The 18,864-nt window shown below is 42.0% G+C and overlaps 1 protein-coding gene and 1 long non-coding RNA gene across 3 annotated transcripts in view; one reads left to right on the top strand and one right to left on the bottom strand.

Annotated features, from left to right (window-relative positions):
* RAB2A (RAB2A, member RAS oncogene family) overlaps nucleotides 1-16,644 on the bottom strand; it is a 75,093-nt gene extending 58,449 nt beyond the window's left edge. Inside the window, exon 1 of the mRNA XM_082859080.1 lies at nucleotides 16,337-16,644. Within this exon, the coding sequence (XP_082715206.1) occupies nucleotides 16,337-16,382 (46 nt within the window). The 5' untranslated portion in view covers nucleotides 16,383-16,644. The remainder of the gene's footprint in view (nucleotides 1-16,336) is intronic.
* A 214-nt stretch (nucleotides 16,645-16,858) lies between these two features.
* Nucleotides 16,859-18,864, top strand: part of LOC309973898 — a 58,223-nt gene continuing 56,217 nt past the window's right edge. For both annotated transcript variants that reach the window (XR_014326844.1, XR_014326845.1), the window contains exons 1-2: nucleotides 16,859-17,040; nucleotides 18,026-18,115. This is a non-coding gene — a long non-coding RNA (uncharacterized lncRNA). The remainder of the gene's footprint in view (nucleotides 17,041-18,025; nucleotides 18,116-18,864) is intronic.

Raw genomic sequence — 18,864 nt, 5'->3', positions numbered from 1 at the left:
AATGAAAGAACCCATCCACAATATTTACGTTAGTAAACACGGCAAGACGAATCAGCCAAAGAATCTAGAATACTTCTATTCTCATTTAAAGAACATTTACAAGAACAGGGATCAAGGGAAAAATATGACTGAATCATCAGTTGGCAATTTAACATATAAATAAATAAATAAATAAATATACCTTGCATACCATGAGTCATCTACTAGGTGACAATTCTATTACATAAACCTCTTTGCAAAAAGATCTTTCAAATAGGTAAAATTAGGATGACCCTGTATCCTGGTTTGCCAGGGACAGGCTTAGTTATTCCTGGTGTCCTGAAACATTAGGGATCAGCCTGGACGATGAATTACATGGTTTCCCTAAAGTGCTGATTCTCAAAAGTGTGGTCCCCAGAACAGCAACATCAGCAATCTCTGGAAACTTGTTAGAATGCAAATCATCAGCCCGCCCCAAACTTAGTGAGTCAGAAACTTTGGGCTGGAGTACTGAAATCAGAGTTTTACCAAGCTCTCCAGGTGATTCTCATGTGCCCTAAAGTTTGAGAACCACTGGCCTAGATATAACCAATTAAAATGCTGGTTTCAGTGTCTCATCCTCTTTAGTTTTCCAGCTACACAACTAGTGTGACGCCATTACATGCTTGGTATAACAGAAAACAGTGAAGTATGTTTCACCTCGGTACAGGTTAAGTTCAAAACAGGGTTATCCTGGTTTCCACTTAGTATCTTTGGCAATTCCTCAGCTTAGAACAGCTAGACTACCTGATGCCTGCCAAACACCCAAAGGACATGCTTCGCTATACACAAGTAGTTTTTACTGCAGCCATGGAGTCCTACAATTGAGTTTATGCTAACATACTCTTGTCTTATGTAAAATATATGCCTGACTTTTGACATTTTGAAGGTGAAAATAAGCTCCCTCTTCACACACAATCTTATCTGACCATAACAGTAAACCTATGGCATCAGTAAAGCAGGAATGATAACCTTTTAAAAAAATTTTTTTTTTTTGCCATGTGGCTCGCAGGATCCTAGTTCCCTGACCAGGGAATTGAACCCAGGCCGCGGCAGTGAAAGAGCTGAGTCCTAACCACTGGACCACCAGGGAATTCCCGATAACCTCATTTTGAAGATGAAGAAAGTGAGGCTTAAGTGACATGCCTCAAGTTAACACAGTAAGAGGCAGAACTGAAAGTCAGAATCAGGTTTTTTAATTCCAAGCCATATTTTTCCACTATACTGTCCAACCTCCTGAGTTTGTTCTCAGATACATATTACTACTTGCAACCAATACCTCTCCTAACTAAAAAGAAGATATCTCACTTACCAGGTTATTAGCAGCAATACTAAGAGGAGGAAGGGAAATGTTCTATAAGCTAAATGACTCTGACAGAGCAGAAATTTAATGAAGGAAGAAGGTTTTAAAAGAAATGAATATACAACTTCCTCGATGTTGACTTTATCCCAAACAACAATGTTCCAGTGAATACATCAGGTATGCTAACATACTTCAATCTGACTATTTTCCTAATCCTTTCATAGGTAAAGATTCCAAATAAGAACTACAGCATCTCAGAAATAGATTTCAGTGAAGTAGTTTGAAGATGATACTTTTTCATGATGCTGTGGGAAGGAAGGTGTCTGGATGTAAATGTACAAAATAATTACTGTACAGTAAGTTTATTGTACATGATCTCTAAGTAGTATGTTACGATATAAATGGGTATCAAAATTAGAGGCTGTAAGCAGAAAGATCTATTTCAAGCAGCTGCCAGATTAATAAGAAGTATGTGATAACAGTAACTAAATCAAGCTGCTAAACCCCCAAACATAGACTTGGTATCAGTCGACAAAGATAACGTTGAGACTAGCCTGTTAAATTTAAGTACATGAAATACATACCGAGCTCAAAATTAAATATTCTTTCTAAATTCTTATTTTTAATGGAAGGTGATTTGTGACCTTCCATTGTGGTCACATGTGACCTAGGCTGAGCCAATCAGATGTTCCTGTTCAGAATTTGGAATCCTGAAGGAATACTTCAATATCAGGGACCAACAAGCGAGAATTCACGGTGGCTGCAGAGGAGGTGACAGACGACTGGCAACGCATCAGCATCTGCTTCAGCAGGAGTTTGGCTGTGCCTTGCCTTCCTTGGTTTTGTCATTTTCAAGCTTGATTATACTGCCTTCCTATTAACTCTATGGAGCACCCAATCTTTACAATAAAATCTTCCTCTGCTGAAGTTAACCACAGTAGGTTTCTGCTGTTTGCTACCACAGACCAGGACTAACAGAATCAGGAACTGACTGAATTAATAATGGTTCAGCTATGCAGGCTCTTTTAAAAGAATGAAACAGATTTACATGTGATGATATGTTAAGACACCCAAGATTTACCCTGAAGTGAAAAAAATAAAGGTATAGAACAGCACAATTTGTATAATCATATTGGTGGGACTGGGACACACACACACGCAGGCTTAAAGATGTACAGAAAATTTCTAGAAGGATACACAAACCATTACTATACTATGTAAAGTGGTGGAGTATTTAAATTTTCATTTTTTACCACAAGCATTCATCATTTTTACCATAATAAAAAAATGTTTTTCAAAGAATCTATTTTAGCATCAAACACTATATAAGCAATACTTTTACTGGCCTCATCCAGTGACCTCCATAGCGATGTGGCATTTAAATAACTAGCAAAACTTCTAGTGTGACCAGAAATAGTTACATTAAATATTGGTCTGCTAAGAAAATTAGAAGCCTGCAAGTAAAATAATGTGTTGTGAAATAGAAGATTTTGATTTCTTTTTTTAACTCCTAAAAACCACTAAAGAATAAGTAATCAGCAGTTCTTTTAACAAAACATACTCATGGCTAAGGCTCAAAATTCACATATTCACGCTCACATCCAATACAATTTTTCCAGTTCTCAGGTAAATTCTCCAAGAAAGGAAACTCTAAGCCAGAGAGGATGGGGAAAAAAAAGACCGAGAAAGAAAATAAGGTTAAATGGAGGAAAGGCCTCAATAACCTTTGTCAGAAACCTGCATGAAGGGTTGAAATTTATCCCATTTAGAGATGGGGAATAAGGCTTCTTCTGTGAAGCGTCCAGAGGATACAAAACCGACTCTTGAAACTGCACCACACAACACTCTTCACGGTACATGGTCCCTAGATTCCTTCAGTCTTCACCTCCCAGAAACCCTGACAAAAACTCTACACGGCCACACTCCGGATCACGTTCCTGGTATAAAGTCATCTGCCCTTCTTGGCAAAATAAAAGACTGAGGAGCTCAGCTCAATTCTCTGTTCTCCACACATAACAAATACAAAAATAGGGGCAAAAGTACAAACTGATTCTATGGGATTATTAGGTGGAAAATTTCTCAAACAAACGAGACCATGCCTGATCAAGTCACATCTGATCTATCATTTGTAAAATGTGGCCAAGAGCTATCTAGGATTACTGTGAGAAACATATGAAAGCCATAGAACAGTATTCAGCATATAGTAGGTGCTCAATAAATGTTTACTGAAAATCCGAATCTGTCATGAGCCACTCACTCCAGTCAGAATGAACCTTCTCCATGCTCCTTTAGTACTCTCTGTACATACACATCTCCATTTCATCATCTTGTAATCTCTGTGGCAAATTGGTCTCCCCTCTAGGGTGGGGCAGTCTTGTTCATTTTTCTAACTCCAGCACAGGAAATGCTCACATAGTATCTTACATTTCTTTAAAAAGAAAAAAAAATTCGAATCCAATCCCCTACTGTTTGCATAAATACTATCTTCCAAGCCCTAATGTGTCAGTCAAACCTCTGCTTGCACAGCCTCGGTAACAGACCAACTCACCACTTAACACACTCTCTCCATTTCACAGGCAGTCTTCTCTTCCTGGTCCTGGTTCTGTCCGCGAAAAGCCACAAAGGGTAAGTTTAAGTCCTTTTTTATATGACAGTCACCTAAGTATTTGAAGGTCATTATTATATTCTCCTTTGCCTTTTTTTTTTGTTTGTTTGTTAAAATGTTTTGGTTATTTCAACCATTCCTAAAATGTCATGGTTGACAGAGACTCTGACTGGTCTCCGAGCACAGACTCCAACGTGCAGATATCCCTCTGAAATAAGAGTTTCCATAAGCGAATTGCAGTTGAGTCCTGACAGAGTACAACCATCACCTACCTTGTTTGTACATCACACTTCTACTAACCTAGAGCCACATTTATTCCTTCGTTGGCTTTATTACTCATCTGACTCATACTGAATCTAGTCATGTAAAACTTTTTAGGTTTTAGACATATCCTGCTATTTAACCAGGTGACCATCATCTTGTATTTGTATGGTTGTTTTAAACGTAAATATAGGGCTTTCACTTCATTTTTATTAAGTTCCATTTTGCTAAATTTAGCCAATCATTCTGGCTGTCAAGGTTATTTTGGATTCTGTCTGGTGTAATCCACACATCAGCTCTTTCAACCAAAGTGGACTTTATCCAAGTTCTTGCCAATACGAAATATAAAAATCCAGGACTGAATATAGCAGCATGCTCCCTCCAGCTTGCCTACATGGGGAAGTCCTTTATGGATACAGTCATTCAACCAGTTAAAAATCCACTTTTTAGCTGCAAAACCAGAAGAATTTCTTCACCCCATACCAAAGGTTATCCTGAAAAACTGTAACAAATACCTTCCTTAAAGGACTGGTGAATCAACTCACCAGGCACACAACTACTACTGCTTTAACTTGTAACTAATTTCCCTATTTATTAATCTTTGTATCAAGTAAAGCTTTGAGCGTAAGTGATTTTGGACACATGTACTTTTACTTTGCCCTTTGAACCGGTTTAAACTGAAACAACAATACTTCGTCCAAAGAGATAAGAAGATAACCTTTGATCAACAGATTCATTTATACTGAAGACTTCTGTAGATCTACAGAACTGCCTCTTTCCAAAAGGGTTCAAAATTGAGAGAAAGCATTCAAGAGGTACATCAAGGTACCAAGAGTGAGTGTAGGAGCCCACTATCAGCCTTATCACCTCCTTCCTGAAGACCGCTGAAAAAGAACACCTCCTACCTGATATTCTTCTCAATCTCAAGTGGCTCATGAGGACATCTGAGCTTGGAAAAGACGTTTTCTTTTATGCAGTCCAGAAAGAATTTCAGGATCAAAGAACTGCCATTTTGCAGGTTAACATGTGCTCTTGCTTCCTTCAACTCAAGTAACTACAGTTTGAGGTCAGCATGGTGAACAGCTTTTTCTATAGGCAAGACCTCCCAAACTAACTAAATTTTAGGGTACTCAACAAATTAGAAAAAATTATCTCTAAAATATTGCTATTAATGAAGCACTTTGTAGCTTAAAGGTATCTGTGCACAATGTTTATTTCAAACTCACAAGAAAATCCTGTGAAGTAGCTAAGCCAGACATTACTACTAACTTTTTCTAGATGAGAAAACTGAAGTTGAAGATGTCTGAACTTTACCAAGGGACAAGTAAGCAGAGGAGCTGTAATATTCTAATTACAAATACCAGGCTCTTAGACAATTTTCAAGAGTGCTGTCTAAGCTAAAATACCCAGAAAGGACTTAGAATAATATATTGTTTGCCTTCTAGATGCATAGTAGTTATTGCTAAAGGTGGACAAATGCTAAAGGGGGAGCCATCCATCAATGTTAATAATGCTGGAGGCCACAGAGCAAGCATAAAGGCACCACTTACACTGATTTATCAACTGTAAATAAACAAAGGGAAACAAATCACTGACACTTGCGTTTCAAAGACAGCTACAAAGTTAGGGGAAAAAAACCAAAAACCAGCGCTAGAGCACTGGTGAATAACCCTATAGAGTGCACTAGCCAGTACTTTTACACATTTTACAAAGAGAAAACTCAGGAATCTAAATTAATTGTTCACCTGCACAAATGAGAGTTATTGGCAGGTATCCTCTTTTCACATTGCCCTATAAGGAGCAGGTGACACTATACATGCTTGGGAAATCTGACCACCATACTGCTTCCTGTGTGGGACAAGTGCTGCCTCTCCCAAAAGCCCATGGCAAAGGGGCATGCCTGTGACCTATGCCCTGATCCCTGCGAATGGCTGAACCAGGCTGGTGCCTAATAGTAGATAAAAATTCAAATTCCCCAATGATTAAATTCTCCTAGTAAAAGACAGCCTCTCAGATTGAATTTTTTAAAAATATATCACTGGGCTATATAAAAAACAGGTTTAAAAAAAGTGACATAGGGCTTCCCTGGTGGCACAGTGGTTAAGAATCCACCAGCCAATGCAGGGGACACAGGTTCAAGCCCTGGTCTGGGAAGATCCCACATGCCATGGAGCAACTAAGCCTGTGCGCCACAACTACTGAGCCTGTGCTCTACAGCCTGCGAGCCACAACTACTGAGCCCGTGTGCCACAACTACTGAAGCCCGCGCACCTAGAGCCCGTGCTCCACAAGAAGCCACCACGACGAAGAGTAGCCTCCGCTCGCCACAACCAGAGAAAAGCTCGTGCGCAGCAAAGAAGACCCACGCAGCCAAAAATAAAATACTTAAAAAAATTTTTTTAAAAAGTGACATAGTAGGGCTGAAACAAAAATTAGAGTTGACTGATAACTACTCTGGAGAGTGATTCAGATTAGCTGGTAGAGCTGAAGAGGGGCACCCATTCCACCCACAGTTCCACTTGAAGGTGTATCTCCAGAACTCAGCACATGTGCTCTAGGAGCAGGCATGAGAATAACCCATGCAGTGCTATCTTTTAGAATGCAACGGAATATAAAGAAAACTAAACTGATCAAGCAATAAATACCAACAAAATAGAGCAAAATATATTAATATAGATAAAGCCCTGAAAATAATGTTGAACAAAACAGTTTCAGAGCAAGTACAGTAAAATTCCATTAATATGAAGTTGAAAAAAATACAAAAAAATACTGTGCATTGTTTATAGGTACATACATATATACATATGTAGTAATCATTTGGAAACTTTCATAGGAATAATAAACACCAAATTCAGGAGACTGGTTACCTCTAGGGACAAAGAGGTGAAGCGCATACAATGGGCTTCAACTGTATCTGTAATGTTTCCTAAACAAAACAAAACAAACAAAATACCTCATTCCAAAAGAAAAAGGAGAGAGGATAAAATAAGTATACACTAGGCAAATATGAACAAAAAGTTAATATTTAAAATTAATATCAAATACTTGAATACTAAAAAGCATACTACCAAATACACATGTAAAATTATAGGGGAACTTAAATAACAAAGGAATAATTAACTTTTCAGCGAGATATAATGCCCATACACACCTTACAAATTAGCCCTCAAGTTCACTGGGGGTGGGGGGGTGGAATCAATTTGACAAAAACTACAAAACAAACAAAAAATCCCCCAAACTCACCCAACCGTCGTAATAGGAGATATTTACATCTTGCCCCCAAATTCAAAAGACTATGAGGAATACAGAAGGTGTGACACACACAACTAGCAGGACTGCTCTGATGGACACGTATGGAGCCCTGAACCCACCACACACCCAAGAATATACTTTTCCAGCGCACATGCGACATATACAAACAGTGACCAAGTACCTGGCTACAAAATTAGTCTCAAATACTGAAGAATCAATATACACAGTCTGTATTACTTAAGTGAAATGAAGTCAGAAACTAATAATGAAAAAATATTGTTTTTTTAAAAGAAGAGAGAAAAAGAAAAAATGTGTTTAAAACAAAAAACACATTCCTCATTATCTTAAGGCTTAAAAGAGAAGCCATGAGAGGAAAACAAAGATTTCAGAGTGTCCAGTTCCCCAAGACTTGATCACAGTTTTTCTTGGATTCCTCAGCACTCTTCAAATTCTTATCAAAACCTCTCTTCTTCAGCTAGCTGGAGGAGGCTTTTGTTCTTCTTAATCAAATGGGTCCTTCCTAGAACAAAATCAGTCCTTCTACATCATTAGTGGATTGGATGGGCATATAGACTACATTAAGCAAAGCCGATAAAAATAGACGCTTAATAAAATGAATCTTGCTAAACAATTTTGAATCTTGTTAAAAAAATGTTGATAAAGGAACCTTCCATAAAACATCTAGTGGCAAACAAATATGGTAAGTACAAAAAAACACCAACGTAGGCTAGGAAAACAACAATTCGAGTCAAGGATGGCAAACTCTTTAAAGTATCAGCTGGCCATAAATGAGCAAGCTAAGCAGGGAAGTGGAAAAAAAAAAAATCACCACATTAGGACACATGCAGGGCGAAAGAAATTACTTCTGTTATGAACAGCATTAGTCAAACACTATACAGCACTGGTCAAGTTTGGGTTAGTTTTTCAAATGTATATGGGGAAATTACTGAAACATTCAAAGAAGCAGAATAAAAAATGAGGATGAAATATTAACCATTTCTTGAGTCAGTGTTACACATATTATCTCATTTATTCATTCCATTTTATAGATGAGGACCCCGCGACTCAGAGACTGAAGAGGTTGCCCAAGCTCACAGAGCTTGTGAGGAGCAGAGAACAGACTTTATTCTTTTTTTACATAGAATAGTTCTGCCCTGTTTTGAAGAGTGGAGGTGGCTTCTGTTTTAGTAAAGGGAATTGAGGGACTGTGTACTCTCACGTCAACTCAACAGACCAAGCAGTTGGTAAGCCAACACAAGAGCCGTGACATGGAATTTGTGGGAATCAAGAAATGCATATGGGAGATGCATACGGGAGATGCATACGGGAGAGAGAGCATGGACTCTGGAGTCAGAAGGACCTGGGTTCAAATTCCAGCTTGGCCACTTAATGGCTGTGTGATAGGACAATAAGTCTCCCTTTCCTCACCTGTAAAATGGAGCCTTCCTCACGGATATTACTGTTCAGATTCATTGAGTTATACCAATAGAAAAGGCCCTATGTGTATAAATATATTACTTGTATATTTACATTTTTCACTACTTTACACTGTATTCTTTTTAAGAAGAATCAGAAGAAAATGCCTTTCAAGACTCAATTAAGGAATAAGTATATGAATGCACGTACTTTTAAAAATGGATACTATAATTAAGGTAAATGAAAACAGGGTTCTCTGCACAGCTTAGTACTAAGTACAGTGCCCACTTCAAAAAGGTATACACAACACAGGTATTTACTGTTTCTACCCATTGCTTCTCCTCAGCCTGCCGTGGTAGGCAGAAAAATGCCCCACCCCCAAAGACATAAACACCCTAATCCCCGGAACCTGTGAATGTGCTACCCTACATGACAAGAGGGACCTTGCAGATTAAGATTACAGATATCGAGATGGGAGATTATCCTGGATTATCCAGGTAAACCCAATCTAAGTATATGAGTCTTTAAAAGCACAAAACCTTTCCCAGCTTCAATCAGGTATGGGATGACTCAAGAAGAGTCAGAAAGATGTGACATAGGACTTCCCTGGTGGTGCAGTGGTTAAGAATCCGCCTGCCAACGCAGGAGACACGGGTTCGAGCCCCGCCACAACTACTGAGCCCTCGTGTCACAAATACTGAAGCCCGTGCGCCTAGAGCCCGTGCTCCACAACAAGAGAAGCCACCGCAATGAGAAACCCGCACACTGCAATGAAGAGTATCCCAGGCTCGCAACAACTAGAGGAAGCCTGCGCGCAGCAACAATGACCCAACACAGCCAAAAAAAAAAGATGTGACATAAAAGGACTTGATCCACTGTTGCTCGCTTTGAAGATGAAGGAAGGGGGTCATGGGCCAAATCATGTGACGATGTGGGTAGACGCTGGAAGCCGGGAAGAGATGACAGTCAGCAAGAAAATGGACATCTCAGCATGGAACTCTATCCCTACCAACACCCTGAATGAGCAAGGACCCTCCAGAAGGGTACCCAGCCCTGCCAAAACCTTGATGTTAGCCCAGTGCAACACACATCAGACTACTGATATGTACATGAACTTATGTAGAGCTTCAGAACTCTAAGATAATAAATTTGCATTGTTTGAGCTGCTAAGAATATGGTGGTTTGTTACATTAGCAACATGAAACTAATACGCTCTCTCTTACTTGCATTAAAAAAACTGTAAAAAATTTTTATGTAAGTGCCCTTAAATCCTTTCTGAAACAAGGACAAATAAATTGGCCAATGCATGTAGCCTAACCAGCAGAGGCTACCTAGCACACATTCATCGTTTTCTGAGGCACTAACTCTGTGCCAGGCACAGTCTTGCCTTCAAGAACTTCACTCAGCATCATCCATCAATATTCATTTTCTCCCTCAGATTTGACCAGAAACACAAGTAACTGTCAGCTACCCCTGAAAAATGGCAACATTTTCAAGACAGAACTGGAGAAACTTAGAGTTACATCATAGCTATGAAAAGCAGAAGAGGTGGGGAGAGGGAAGAAACAGTTTGCCCCAAAGGACATAGCTCAGTTTCTTCATCTATGAAATGGTAACCTCACACATACCAGTTGAAGGACTGAAAGATAAAAAGCTTTTGATATTGTGTATGAACTATAAAAAGTGTGGAGAATCCCTCATAAGAATCTACTAGGTAGACAGAGTGCCAAGAACTAACGTAATGGAGAATTCCATATAAATTCACCCTGGATATGCCTTAGGGATTACTTCAACAGAATCCCAGAAAGCAGAAGATCTTACAGTTTTAGAAAAGAATCAATTTTAGAAAAACAGGCAAAAAGGCTCATAATTGACAAGGAGAGGAATGTCACAGTACCACTACAAACAATGCTTTTAAAAAACAGATGTCCAGGATTCACTGCAGATCTACTAAAACAGCATCTCCAAGGACGAGACCCAAGTCGTTTGAGTTGAGAAACACCACAGGAATGAAAGGGGGTGTCTACGGGTGTATATAGCAGAGGGAATCTAGCATCTTTTTGCCAGGTGTCCTTTACTTACAAGTGAAGAATAACAGCTAGAATGTGGAGTATTTTCAAACCAGCAAATAAACGAGGCTGATGAAATCAAATGGGGAAGTTTCACAGAAAACAAAAAGTCAGAAAGAGGGACAAGGGCGGTATGAGGTTGCATCTCTTGTGGCAAAGGACACAGCCTCCCAGACTGAGGATGAGCAGAGAATAACAAAATGGAGCAAGCACAGCTAGGCCAGAGTGAGAGGGAAAAACAGCTAAGCTGGCAAAATCAGGATCTGCTCAAGTGAAACAGCAAAATTACTGGCTACCACAAGAGGAGGAGAGCTGTCGAGATGACACGGGGGAGGGGGAGCAGTGGGGGAGATAAAGGAGAAAATTAATTTCAGGTTGGCGCAGGAATGGAGCGCGGGCATAAAGGACGAGAGTACTAGCTAGAAGAGCGAGGGCCACGACTGGAGATGAGGACGCAGGTTCACCAGGAGAGAAGGGGAAAAAGGAATGAGAACAATAGGGCCACGGCCTCCCCGCTTCACTAGAAAGTCTCAGGAGCAATATAAATATTCGGGGAAGCAAGCAGGACATAAACGGTCTAGGAGAAAAGGAGAAAGAGAAAGGGCAGTCAAAAATCCTGAAAGACTACAAACAACATGCATAAAGCAAAAACTTCAAGGAAATTCTAGATGATGTTAAAATGTATGTTTCAGGCACATTTTAGCTCTCTCATTTAATAAAACAACTAAACACATCTAAAAACAGGCAAAACTAAACAATATAGTTTAGGGATGTGTAAATGATACAACTGTGAAGAAAAGCTAGGGAAGGAATAATACAGAATTCAGGCTAGTGGAAGCCTGGCAGAGAGGTATACGATGAGGCTCTGTATTTCTCTGGAATGGGTGTTTGATTCAATACTACTCTGTAAAGTGTGTAAACATATAACATGCATATGTTTTTATATGCATGATATATTTCATAATTAAAAAAAAACTTCAGTGGAATTTTTCTTCCTCCCAATTTCCCAGTTTGTTTTCCTACTGTTTGTTTTCCAAAATAATCTAACAAACTTGCTCATATAATTATATAAAATGATTAGCGAGCGTTTCTGGTCTCAGATTTTGTAACAAGAAGATGCACCTCAGGTCTAGTGAATCAAAATCACTGGGGGTTGGGCCACTGAATCCTTCAAAAAAAAGAATGAAACCAACACCCTAGGTGACTCACAAGAATCTAAAGAAACTCAAGTTTGAGTCTCCCACAGGAAGAGGTCTTCTTTCTGTTACAGCCCTAAAGCTCTGGAGAATCAAATGCCATCCCTTCCCCAAGTTCTCTGGGATTTTGCTCCTGCCCTCTCTCTAGTATTTTCAAACTTTCAACCTCAAGTCTCCCCTATCCTAATACACACACACACACCAGCCAACTTGATCCTGCAGCCAACTCTAAACTCACTCTTTCCTTCTCTTTCACACTCAAAGTTTTCTAAAATGGCCCACAGTATGGCTCTGTTTTTAACTTCCCAATATCACTCTCTCTTTTAAAACCATCATTGATTGAGCTGCAAACATGTACTTCCAATTACCTACTAGACATTTCCCCTTTGCTCACCTGGCAAATCCTTATGCATTCTAATTTCAGCTCAAATATCACCTCCCAGGTAAAGCCCTGCAGCACCTCCCCCAAGCGCCCATCCACTCACCTATTAAATATTTCTGATACAGAATGCCTACCCTTACTTTTAAGACAAAGCCAAAAACTTTCCAAACAAACAAAAAAATTAAGATGCACGTAGTAAAGGTGGTCAAAAGGTACAAACTTCTAGGTATAAGATAAACAACGCCTGTGGATGTAATGTATGGCATGATGAGCATAGTTAACAACAGTGTATTGAAGAGCTGAAAGTTAAGAGAGTATATCTTAAAGGTCTCATCAGAAGAAAAAAAACCTTTCAAACTATGTGTGGTGATGGATGTTAACTAAACTTATTGTGGTAATCATTTCACAATACATACGTTTATCAAATCATTAGGCTGTGTTCCTGAAACTAATACAATGCTATACGTCAATTATATCTCAAATTAGAAAATGCATTCAGATGATATGATAATGTGTGACCAGGCTGGTCTTGTTTATTTACTTATATAGCACTTGTCCCTGAAAGAGTTTAAGCAAAAACAAAAACAAGCCAACCAAACCAAACGGTGGTGGTGGGCAGAGAAGAAGGAAGAGTGGAGGTGACCGGCACCAGGCGACAGGGACGGGTGGGGTTTGTTATCATCTTAAAAGAATGAACGAATAGGAGTTGCTCAGGTGAAAAAGTTCTGACCTAACCTGTCTTTTCACTTTGGCTGGGAGTGGGGCTTTGGGGAGTGGAGCACAGTAAGAAAGGGTATTTCAGACAGAACACAACCAGGTTTGTGCTTTTCTGTGCCTAGCTGAAAGGCAGGAAAGGGGAGGGAGGGTTAGTGATGAGATTAAAATGGAAGGCAGATGCCAGAATTTTAGAAGCAACAATTATAGGTTTACTACAATTTTTCTCTCCCTCTATACTTTATAATTATCTGCTTATAATATTAGTCCAGGCTTGTTAAAAGTTAATTTCCACTTTATATCTAGGTTTAAATGACACATTTTCCTAAACAATTTTTCAGGAACAAGACATTACCAATGAAAAATTGTAAAGCTATATTTTAACTACATTTGGCCATGCAGTAAGAAAACGAACATTTCAACAGTATCATGATCATGTAAAACATTTTAAAAGTCTCTTCTGTGAAAGAGGGAACTCTGGAAAGGAAAATGTGTGCGGTACTTCCACATGTGTCCTCATTTTAGCTCTCTACTGAGAGAAGGGAAGGCTAATAATGATTGCTTCACAGGCTAGGGAAAGGGAGAATCAGGAAAAACAGTGATTTCCTTCTTTCTAAAATGCATATTTTTCACACTATGACTTTTTTAAAAATCAGGATGGATTTCCCACTACTGATTACTGATCATTGTTTTGTGTGTGGGGAGGGCCACATTAAGTGGACCTTACAACTACGGGTATACTTTGAATTAAGAAAACATAGTAAAGGATTTTGGCCAAAGTTAATGATAGTAGTAAGAAAGTGGCAGAATTGGACTAAAAAATTCTTCTGTCAAGTTATTAATGTATATTAGTAGGAACATTATGGCCTGTTTGGCTGTTCTTTCATCAATTTAATTAAATGTATGGAGCCTACCGTCCATCTTCCACAGGCTCTTCCTGGAATACAAAACCATACAAAACACCTTTTCTGCCCTCAAGAGGTATATAAGCAATTATAGATGTCTACACAAGTGTCTACAGAACAGTCAGGAATTAATATCAGAAGAACAATACAAAGTGGGACACATCCAGATAAGGAGTGGTGGTCACTTCCAGCCAGGATACCGGGAAGGCCTGACACATCAAAATAACTTAATAAACATTGACTCTGAAAGATTACAAAAGACTCAAGTGAGACTTTGAGGAATGAAAGAATTTCGACAGAGAGGCACTCCAAGCAGAGAGGGTAGCAGAGACCAGGAAAAAGCACAGGGCCTCACTGGCAGGAGGAAAGTGGAGACTCGCGAATACTGGGAACGAAGGCTAGAGAAGTTAAACACGGGCTAAAATATGGAGTTCCCTGAAGGTCAAACTAAAGAACGTGAACAGAGGAACAGCCTCCGCAACAGCTGTGTTTGGGGAAGGTTAGTCTGACAGTCAACTATACCACCTGAGCTGGAGTGGGGTGAAAGCAAATGCTGTGGACAGTCCAGGGTCAACTGCTCAGTGCCGGAACTAGGTGGTAACGGTAGCAATGGCAAGAAAGAATGTCGTCCCTTTGAACCGCCAGGGGACTGTTTTTGCATGAGGGCAAATTCCAAAAGAAGGGAGCACCGCCTTGTGAATATTTGTAGCCCCACTACTCCCAGTACAATACTTTACCCACAGCAGATGCTTGGTAAGTAAGCTGAACGAAGGCAACCTGTAAAGGCTAATCTGAAGCGTCACTACTGCTTCACGTCCATAATCACTCTTCTCTCTACTTCTCAAACCCACTCATATAGCTGTTAACGTGAACTCCCTCTTCCAATCTCAGTGTTACAGCCTCAATCAAAATTTGCCAGTAGGCTTTAGAACCCCACTTCCTTCAAGTATGCCACAGCATTTAAAAAAGCATATAGACACACTATGAACATGTGCAAAGCACTGCTTTATCCAGGATTTTACGCAGAAAACTATCCCGTTTCCACATGCACACCAAAAGCCTTGCTGAAAGACTGTTTACAGCAGAACGTTTTTCTTTTAGGCAGCAATCAACATGCTTCTTGTGCTACTTATTCAATCTGCCATATCACTAGTGCAACCACAAGCTGCTGCTTACATTTCCAAAGTTGTGCAAAGGGTCCAAAGTTGTGCAAGAGTCATCACTGCAACCAGACTCCGGTATATTAATAGTTATAACACCTGAACAAGTCTTAGTTTTATTATCAGATTCAAAGTAATGCCAAGAAATCGCAGATATTAAAAATATTTTCAACGAGTTTGACTACTTTATCTGCGAAATACAATGGAATGTTATCTTCAGTGCAAATAACTGTATTTCTTTCTGCTTCGAATGGACATCAGGTCACCTGATAACTGGCAGTTGTGAGCCTGGATTTGATGTATCGAAAAAACCAAAGTGTCCCCAACACACACACACACACGCGCGCGCGCGCGCGCGCCAGCGCACACCAAGAGCGCTGAACGCCTTGCATTACTATCAAAGAACCTCAAGTTTACACGTGGCAGAAGTCGACAGAACTCTTTCATGCTTTAATGACCTCGAAAGGGCCCAGGCGTCAAGTAACGGGATGTGACTTACTCTGACTTGGGAGTTGAGTGATAAAACTACATACCTATGTTACTACTATTATTATTTTTTAGAGGTTTCTGTCTGTCCTCAGCTGGCTGTCCCACGCCAGCAAGCGCTCTGCCCGGGCCTCGGCAGGTGCGTGTGGGTCAGGAAGCCCAAGGTCCTCCTCCCATCACCGTCTGCTCTCCTCGGCCCCGCTTTCCTCTTTCGGGGGCGGCGAAGAGGCCCAAGGCGAGGGGCCCGGGGCAGGGCGTGCGATCCTCAGAGCCAGGCTCTGACGGCCCCGGGCTGGGCCGGCCCTCCTCTCATACACTCCCCAGATCGCGCGTCGAAACGGCGGCCGCGGCCCCCAGCTGCAGGGCCGGGGCCGGGGCGGCCGGCCGGGCCGGCCAGGCCAGGCCGCGGCCTCTCGCAATACCCACGTCACCAGCTCCAGCACTGCGGAAATGGAGCGGCGCGGCCGGGGGGGAGGCGCCCGGCGGCGGCAGCTCCCGCTCCGCGGCCAGACGCCGTGTGCCCCCCAGCCCCGGCCCGGAGGCCGCCGACCCCCGCCCGCCGCGCTCACCTGTGTCGCCGATGATAATGTACTTGAAAAGATAGGCGTACGCCATGGCCGCGGCCGCTCGGTGCCAGGGCACGCGGCTCCTCCTCCTGCTTCTGCTCCTCCTCCTCCGCGCCCCTCACCCCGGCGCCGCTCGGCCTCGAAACGCCAGGCCCCGCCCGCCGCAGCCGCCGCCGTCGTCGTCGTCGTCAGCCTCCGGGAGTGAGGGGCCGAGAGGAAGCGGGACAAATTGACACCCTCTGAGCCAAGGGAGACAGCGCCCAGCGGAGCCCAGCTGAACAATAACAGCCGCCGCGGCGCCTCCGCCCCGCCTCCGCGCCGACCCGGAAGTGCTGCGGCCGCCGGCGCCGCCGCCGGGGGAAAGGGGAGGAGCCCCGCACGCCGGCAGCGCCACGCCGGCTGGAGCCCCGCCCAGCCAGAGCCCCGCCCCGCCTCGCCTCGCCGGAGACCTCCCCGGTGCAGCGTCGGCCGCTGCCGTCGGCCCCGTCGGCCCAGAGCCAGGCGGGGCCGGGCGCTGGTCTTGCCGGCACCTTTGAGCGGCGGGCTCCGGCGGCCGGGAGACGCTGGGGCAGGGGAGGGGCCTTGCGGCTCCGTCGCCGCGACGCGAGCGGAGCCGCGTCCTTCCGCCCTGCGGTGGGGACGCGGGACACGTGGTGGGAAGGCGGAGGTCGCGTTCGGCGCAGGGCCTGCCCTGGGCTCGTGACAAGGTGTTCGAAAATGATGGAGCCTCTCGGGGCGGGGTTGGAGGGCGAGGCTGTATCTGTGGTGCGGGACGGGGCTTTGACAGGGAAAATGGAAGTGTTTGTAAATTCGAAACCCTAAGTTAGGGAATATGCAGTAAACCATGATATGCACCTGCGGTGGAATACTATGCGGTCTTAAAAAAAAAAAGCCTGACTTAACGTTACGCAAAAACAAGGCACAGGACTCAGTGTATAAATATACATTTATGTTATATATATTATTTATATATACAACTATCTTATATATAGTAAGTGATACATAAATTACATTTGTATGTTTATAAGCTATATTTTATTGTTATATAAATAACTTTTTATTTTACCATTGTGTAGAAAAATGACAGGAATATACTTAAAGACCCATACATAGTACGTAGTCAATCTGAAAGGACACACCTGGGACCAGGGGAAGGAAGGGATGGGATTGGAGGGAATATCTACTTTTCACTGAATTTTTCAAGGGCAGTTTGAAATTTTGCAGTGTTCATGAATAACCTATTGAAAAATACACTTAAAGGGAAAAAAGTAACTTTTTTGTTTATTCAACTAACACTTTAAGTACATACTATATTTCATGCACTGCTAGGCCCTGGAACTAAAGGCAGACACTGTTCTAAAGGAGCACACAGATTTTGGAAGAGGAGATGCAAGACAGAGTTAAAAGTGTCAGGATAGGTTATCTAGAGAAGATGATGTCTGACCCAGAAATATGAAGGAAGAGTTTGTCAAGAGGACAGAAGGTGGGGGAAGGGAACTGAAGTTTAGGCGCAAGAAACAATGTGCAAAGGTCCTGGATCTGTTCAGGGAATATGAAGTTGCATAAGGAAGCTTATTTGCTAACCCATAGCCTCTAATGTTGGCAGTGGAAGGAGAGCTATTGCTAGGGCAGAAGTGACTGGGGTTTAGTGGCTCTGGTTCCTGTTGCCTAATATTTTCCTCTCCCTTTTAGGATCTGTCATTCTACCGAAACCTTCATGCTGGGCTGGCAGTACTTCGTTGCTACATGGTTTGAATGGCCTTTCCAAATGTCAACTCACAGGTTTGTGTTTGTTTGTTTGTTTTTACTGTTTGGAGGGGATTTTCAGAGACAGCACACAAAAATTTGATGTGAAAAATTACCAGGAATTGCATAATCTAGTTCACCCATCTTTAGTTTGGGGGTGGAGAAGTCCCTTCCTAGGCCTGCCATGTTCCAAAGGCCGTTTTGTCCCTCCCATCTGAGTGCCTTCACTCAAGTCTTTCCTGGTGATAGACATGTAGAAAGTTCCCTCCTTCCAGGAGAAACTCAATTTCTTACTACTCTCAGCGGTATGCCCTTTACACATAGCCTGAACAGGACAACTCTGTGGGGATGTTCCACGAAAGCCTAGCATCCTTACGATCAGAAGCATTCCCATACTGTTAGAGGAGAACTGTGGGAGAAGTCACTGGTGCCAGGTCATGCACGGGCTTGTTGCCATGTCAGGATGCATGCGGCACTTTACCCAGTGGACACGGAAACTGAGAAGAGAAAGGTCAGAACTGAATGTAAAAAATTATAGAAAAGGATACGTATAGAGCTTTAGAGGCAATGCAGTGTAAAGAGAACTTAGGAAACCTGCTTTTGATCTTGGTCTTACCACAAACTGGTTGGATGATTGTTGCAAATCTTTTGGCCTCCTAGAGCTTTGACACACTCATTGATAAAGCAACGGAGTTAAGTGTTACCTGAAAGGTCTATTCCAAGTCTGAAGTCCTTTAATTTTATGTCTATCCACCTCCAGATCTAAAGCACCTGTAAAGTAGGTG

This window comes from Leucopleurus acutus, assembly GCF_964270905.1.
Source record: "Leucopleurus acutus genome assembly, chromosome: 17".
NCBI classification, from domain to species: Eukaryota; Metazoa; Chordata; class Mammalia; order Artiodactyla; family Delphinidae; genus Leucopleurus; species Leucopleurus acutus.
The sequence above is the reverse complement of the archived record's forward strand: the minus strand, read 5'-3'. Positions and strand labels throughout refer to the sequence as shown.